At 37.3% G+C, this 7,444-nt stretch overlaps 1 protein-coding gene across 1 annotated transcript in view; it reads right to left on the reverse strand.

Moving 5' to 3' along the window:
• Window positions 1-2,527, reverse strand: part of LOC108969995 (protein enhancer of sevenless 2B) — a 32,999-nt gene extending 30,472 nt beyond the window's left edge. The window contains exon 1 of the mRNA XM_018935063.1: window positions 2,178-2,527. Within this exon, the coding sequence (XP_018790608.1) occupies window positions 2,178-2,255 (78 nt within the window). The 5' untranslated portion in view covers window positions 2,256-2,527. The remainder of the gene's footprint in view (window positions 1-2,177) is intronic.
• Window positions 2,528-7,444: the final 4,917 nt, after the last annotated feature.

Consider the following 7,444-nt stretch of genomic DNA (forward strand, 5'->3'; position numbering starts at 1 on the left):
TGAGAAAATACGTCATATTTTAAGGTACTACTACCATAAAAGCAAAAATGCATCTCAAGCCGCCAATAAAATTTGTGCAGTTTATGGACCCGATACAGTTTCCATTTCCACCGCACAACGATGGTTTCAACGTATTCGTTCTGGTGTAGAGGTTGTCGAAGATTTGCGATAAAATTATAAAAATAAAAATAAATTGCGATAAAATCGCTGAATTGGTCGAAAGAGAGCGGCATAATAGTAGCCGTAGCATCGGTCAACAGCTGCGCATGAGACATCAAAAAAAATTTTATGAACAATTGAAAATTCAATAAAAAAAATACCGCACGACTTTTTTGACAATCTATTATGTAGATCGCTAAGGCAGTATCGCAATTTGTGCAGATGACAACTTAGCCTGCAGTGACGCGATTAGCTGAAATGCCGCTTGACTAACATTGATAATGATAAATTCTGTAAAATAGCCTCTCCAACTACTTCATGGCGAATATCTCAGCTTGAAAAACATTTGGAAAACTCAACATCTGCTGTTGTAGTCTTCTCTACTCTTTGAGAGCGGAATGCTTTCTGTCGTTTGTACTGCCCAGTGAAATTTTATGACTTTTTCAAAGTATATTTTCTTAGTAATGTCGTCTCCAGAAAAGTGTGATCGGTGGACAGCCCCTATGACCATCTATATGTTGCTGAGCCCTGTTCTTTTTAAGTTCAGATGTCTTTTAAGTATTTTCATCACTTAAAAAATCTTGTCAAAAGAAACAACTACACATTAGGTTAGGTTATGAGAGCGATTCTAACCGGGAATACACTTGCATATATTAGAATGTCGGTTCGTTGTGTTACATGAAACTTCTGTACAAAAATTGAGAAAGCGCTTCGAGCCCATCACAAAATTGTTGAGACTGGTTCGCCGAAAGCAGGACTTTTTAAGTCTAAAGTCTTGCAAAGGTTGGATAGAGTGCTTGAATGTTTCTACCTTGCTCTCTTGAATGCCTATTGGACAATGTCCAGTAGGGTCCCCTATAATTGATGCAAAAAAGACTTTGCTAAGTGCAAGTAGTTTAGAAGATCTCCTCTATACTATTCTAGGACCAAAATAATATTGCAGTCACTCTGGAGCAGTTCTTCGACCAGCACCTACTAAGCGCACAAGAGGTCCATTGGACCAGTGCTAGAATGCAAGATGCCAAGGCAAATCTAACAGGGATAAACGGGGCTAGAGTTCCACAGGTTGGTTTGTCAGCTTTGCAGCCGCCAGCGATTTCGCTATGACCGGACACCCAAACTGGATGTACTCTTTCAATAGCTTTAAGCGCACATGCGGCGAGCTCAACGCTTGTATTGCCGCTCTGCTGTTGGAGTGAATATCCATTTCCCTGAAAGAAAATGCCCTTTGCGCCAGTACCGCCACCTTAATAGCAGTCACTTCTGCCTAAAAATCACCACAGTGGTCCGATAGCATAAACCTAAGGCTCATGTAGAGCTCCTTACAGAACATTTTCCCTCCTAGCTTCGATCCATCCGTGAAAAAGCTCACAACGCCTCTTTTCTACCGATTGCTTTCCATCCACATACCTCTCGTCGGTATGTGCGCAGAAATAAAACCGCCTCTACGAAGCAGTGATTCAAGTTGGACCCTTTCATAGATTCAGCTTCCCTGAGCCCGCGCTGCCGGCAATGGCCTAGGGTACTATGTCTATCGCAGATGTCTATGAATGCAATTTGTACATACTTAAGCTGCTAAGTAAATATAGTACAATCAACTGTTATAAGAGAAAAAATATATTATATATGCTAACGGCACCAGAACTATTGAAGTTTAAGTATTCTTCTCTTAATTACTAGCAAGCGTAGCAGGAAGATACACTTAAAATAAATAACAAAGCCATAAATCAGCGCTAAAATGTATGCAGCAATGCAGTATCATGAAACTGGAGCAAAAACAACAAGACAAAGGAAAAAATAAAATTAAACAAAGACCTTATCAGCTGTAAGAAAATAGATTTATACGAGTATACATTCATACATATGTATATCGATGTTTACAATGCGGCCAGCTGACCTCAAGCGCCTGTGGCCTCGCTGACCACCAACACCCACTGACACACATACTTTTACGGACTTTGTCATGCATTTTATCTATTTTTCGCGTATACATATTTATCAGCTTGGTAGCGACTTACCTTTAAAATTTGGCTTTTGCGGAAACTCAATTCGTCATCGGCAGTTGCTGAGAAGTCGTGTTTGGCAATTGCTTCCATTTTGATTAACTTTTTTTTTGTTGCGTTATAACTTTGCGCTATGAAATATTGTTGTGTTGGTTTTTTACGGTTGTTGTTGTTGCTATCCCTGTTTGGCGGTGTATTTATACAATCGTTTTAATTAAAAGCGATTGTTGTTGTTTAATTAATTTGTGCTTAAAATAAAACGCTCAATTAATGGTGTTTATCTGCAGTACGCAAAAATTTTTTTTCCTTTAGATTTTGCTTAAAAGTTAATTTTTGTATTTATTTTGTGTGTTTTCCGTTTTTTGTCAGCCTTCGTTGTTTTCTTTTATTTATATATTATGGTTTAGTTTAAATTTTATTGATAAAATTTGGTGTTTTGCTTATGTACTTGCGTTAAAATTAGTAAATTTGAAAATATACGTATATTTGTATGTTAACTCAGCCTTCAGCTGTTTGTGTGTTTATTCACGCTGCACTAAACTATTCACCTAAAAAAAAAATAAATTATATTTAAACACGTTAAAAAACATGTGTGTTCTAAATATACTTTCAATTAACTTTTTTTGTTTGAAAATTTTAAAAGCTTTTAATTCGCATGAGATTTCCGCACTTATTGCCCACAATAAAACCAACTAATATAATATTTCCACTTTTTTCGGTTTTTATGATATTTTACATTTCAGTAATTTGGCAAACACTTGTTCTGCACACGCCAGCAATTTTGTTTGATATTTTATATTTATTTTACGACCGTTTTTTTTTTTTTTTGGTTTATTTTCACGTTTGTTCTATTTTAGCGGAATAACGTATGAATAGAATTTGCATGTGTAAGTTGATAGATAGAATACATTTGTACGTAGCGCCCGCACGACGTAGCTTTGAAGAATGAACCAGCAAGCTGAGCAACGAAATCAGCACATCGGCAGCGGCAGCGCACATTTCGCTAGCTCCATTGCTCACCTACAGGCTACTCCCCACCGCAAGCGTTTGACGTATGGGTGCGGAGCGCGCTTGCTATGCTATGCCAAAGCGGCGTAAAGCTCAATCAACTCTTTATCCTCATATAACGACAATGCTGCCAGATGATCAGGGGATTAGTGAAATGTACTATTTGGTGAAATTATATGCGTTTGTATATGTGATTATTCGTTTGTACCGAAGTTATAGTATTCTTCATTTGAAAAAATGTCCGTCCTTTCAAGAACTAGATTTGGAGATGGTGCGTTTGTATTATCTGTTATAGTCGTCCGATATAAATAATTTTTCGGATATTGTAGAGCTGCCTTGGACAGTAATCATTAAAAATTTTTTTTTATGATATTTTATCAAGAATGTATGGACAAGGACTTGATTTTGATCGGACAACTTGTGTGACAGCCATATGCTATAGTGGTCTAATATCGGCGGTTACGACAAAAAACTGCTTTTTAGAGAAAAAAAAGACGCGACTTATTGTGTACAGTCTGGCGGACACAACAAAATCGATTCAGCTCGTCAGACTGATCGGTTTTAAATATACTTTTGAGGGTCTCCGACATTTCCTTCTGTGTGTTACAAACTAATATTCTTCAGGGTATAAAAATAGAGCATGTTAAGCCAGAGCATAAAATTTATCAGGCAGTAAACACAAAAGCAGTCGATTGTTTGATAGTTTTAGATGACAATCAACACAAGTCTGAGGCTTACCAAAAGATAAAATAGTCAGACAGGAGAACTTGAAAAGTAAGTTCTTTATGACTTATAATATTTAATATATAAGTTTGGCATTTATCGAAACAAAATATAAACAATTTAAACAGCTTATTGGATTCGTTTTGATGAAAATCTATCCAATTAAAAGCTAAAACAAAATTAATAAAATTTTTGTGTTTTTAGTTTTGGAACCGCATTTTAACATCGGTACACAAAGGCGAACAAGTCTCTTAAACAAGCGTTTAGCAATTAGGCCAATGAGTCACGCGTAGACTAGTTTGGGTCCTTTGCGATACCAGTTGGAGTTCTTCCAGTGTATCATGCCGTGGGGACCCCAGATGTTTACAGCGTAGTCTCGTCGATGCGGGACAAGTGCACAAGAGATGCTCCACTATTTCAATGGTGCGGTGCCCTGCTCTAAGCATTTTCTGCAACTTCTTGAATTGTAAGCCCCATTCTACGGGCGTGTGCCGCAACCAAACAGTGACTAGTTAGTATTCCAATAATTTTCTTACAGTCTTTTCTATATACTGCCAATAGCAGTTTTGTGAACTTCTGATTTACCGTTTTGCATATGACTTTTGCAGCCTTGCACCCAGGCAGCTCATGGAACAAGTTTTAATTTTCTTTACTAGGCTTCTGTCGAGACCGTTGGCAATCTCGTCCACTATTTCATTGCTCTAGATACCTTTGTGGTCTGGCACCAGTGAAGATGCTTACTTCTGACATCATTTCTACTGCTACCCTGCTTTCCAAGCGGGAATGGTAATTTCGCCAGGATAGGATCTTAGAAAGAGGGGTTTTTTGGGTATGCAAAAAGGTGGTTGGTGTCATGCGGGGACCCATGAATATATAGTTGCTACAACGGAGTCGATTCTGGATAAGTACGAGTTTAACCTCACACAGTATAAAATGAAGTAGCACAAGCGACACTCTAGATTCTCTAAGCAACTCGAGCTCATCGTCTGCAAGCAGCAATTTTGTTGCCTTCGAAATCATCAGATAGGCTCAGATTAGGTGTTGTTTCGACGGTTGCGGACCATAGGAGATGGAAGTTATATGACTGGGATTCATTGCACGTGCAAAGATGTGGTTAGAGGCATGCGGTTATTCATTATCGAAGTCAATTCAGTCAATTCTAGATAGATAAAAGTTAACTGGTTGCAATAACAAGAAAGAAATTGTCTAAGGTTTTTTCTCTTTGGAAATACATGTAAAAATGAGAGCATCTGAAAACTTGCAGCCTTGAGTACGCCAGATAGTTGAAAAAACATGTGCAAAAGGCAAAAACTAAATTTTAACTGACAGCCACTTTAGCAAAATACACTCCCACGAATGCCAAACTGCACAAAAATAAGTCACAACCATCTGGTAATGCCGACAACAACGTTGTTATTGTTGTTTATTTGATTTCTCAGCAGAAGAAAAGAGTGCGCCACTGCGCTGCCAACGTCACCTGAATCGGCATATTTCGGCGAATTGTTATTTGTGCTTGCTATATGTGTACATGCACACACACACATAGAGAAGATAGGTATGCATGTTTACTTTTTGTTTGTTGCGTTGTTGCCAACGTTCTGCGCTATGCTGTGCTGTCAGGTTTTGTTCTCGAACGAAATTTTATACCCCTCGTGTCGTTGAAAACTACGCGTTGACCCATGCGCTATGCGGCTATTGTTATTTCTGTTGTTGATTGTTGCTCTTACTGATTTTCTACTATCTTTTTTGTTGTTGTTTTTGTATTCGAATTCAATTCGTTTTGAACATTCTTGCTATCTACGCTGCGCCGTGCATTCGTGGTGTCGTTTAGCATTTCATACGAACATATTAAAATATATATGTAAGTAGATATGTACATATGTATTTTTGTATTACAAATTTTGTACGATGCGCTTTTTGGTCTGTCTACTTTATTTACTTTCAATGAGTTTTGTTTTTGTATAGATTCATCGGCGATGTCTATGACATCTTCGCTGGCCCCACGGACTTATGTATATGTACGTGTATACAGAAATTTAAACAAACTCAGAGAAGATTTATATATACATGTATGCACGTATGTTTGCATGGAGATCGCTTAGAGTGGAGCAGATTTCGAGACAGCAATTACTGGCTGCTTCACTGCTGCTGATTTAGAGCATTGCAATTAAATTGATGAAGATTGATTGAAAATAGGCAAATTAATTATTGAAATAGAATTGTGAAGAATTATATGTAAAATGGAAAGAATTCCATTCCGGCTTAAGCCGCTTTGGTGGAGATTACATAAATTGAAGTGAGTCACATGCAATTCAAGAAACCTGTGCGCACAAAAATCTTGTTTTTTTTTTTTTTTTGATAATGAATATTGTTGTTTTTACAAGCAGGCCTGAGGCCTGTTTGCTGTGAGTTGCCAGATCACTAGAAAATATGACCCTTTCAGGCGAAACGCTACACAAGTTCAATATCCTGTAAAACAATAACAACAACGTACGCAGACATAACAAGCCGCATCGAAGACGTACCGAGCGTCTTCCAGTTGCACGACTTGTCGTACGGCTACCCAGTAATGTGTTGCTACAAATATATATTTTATTTATTATAGTGCGTGTGGGCGTTGCAAAGTAGCAAAGCGCCAATAGCAACAAAAAAACTTAAAAATAATTTTTGGTTAGCGGCACACTGTTGCCTTTTATGCACATAACAAATTTTGAATAGCACACTTTTTTTATTATATTTCTTTTCTTTACGCTTCATTAAGTTAGGTGACCATATATGCAGACAATTCACTTGATTTTTGTTAGGTTCGTTTCAGGCCATAATTCCTGCTTTTCTAGAAGCACACACACACACGCATACCAGCAACACCGAATTCCAACCAGCAGCACAAAGGAATATCTTTCATTCCGCTTTTGTACTCAAGTTTGTCGCCTTTTCTTACTCCTTTCCACTGCTACTTATATATATATATGTATAAACGTTATTAATCACCTCCACTTTGTGCCTCATATATATTTATTGGAATATTAACATAAACATACACACACTAATTTTATGCAAAGCACCATGAACAAATTAAATAAATTTATTGTGAGAAATGCGAGTGTTAAATATTACTTGTGCAGAAAAAAAGCGACGGACGCAAACCGCGTTTACATACACCCGACGACAACTATGACAGACGACAAGTTGAATTCTTCTGGATTCTCTTTTGTTGGCATTTTTCTACTGCCCCAATGTAGACGCAGGGTTGCAAGTAGCGACTTTGAAATTCAGTTGCAACAATGGTGTTATTGAGGAATTGTAGCGGCAACCCTACAAGATTGGCTGTCAAACTGTTTGAATGGCTAACAAACTGTCGTGCTGGCATCAGAAAATTGAATGTTTTATAAATTCAAATAAAAACTAATAGTGTTTGCTATTGAAAAATCTAAAGAAGCTACTATCTTTGATTAATATAATATTTACTTGTTGGAGCCGCTCAATAAAAATAATTTGTTTTAAAGATCGGTAACGAGAAATATCTCACAATTTTCTTAAACTATTGTGAA

The sequence above is a fragment of the Bactrocera latifrons genome, unplaced genomic scaffold (assembly GCF_001853355.1).
Source record: "Bactrocera latifrons isolate USDA-ARS-PBARC rearing strain unplaced genomic scaffold, ASM185335v1 scaffold_275, whole genome shotgun sequence".
Lineage (NCBI taxonomy): Eukaryota > Metazoa > Arthropoda > Insecta > Diptera > Tephritidae > Bactrocera > Bactrocera latifrons.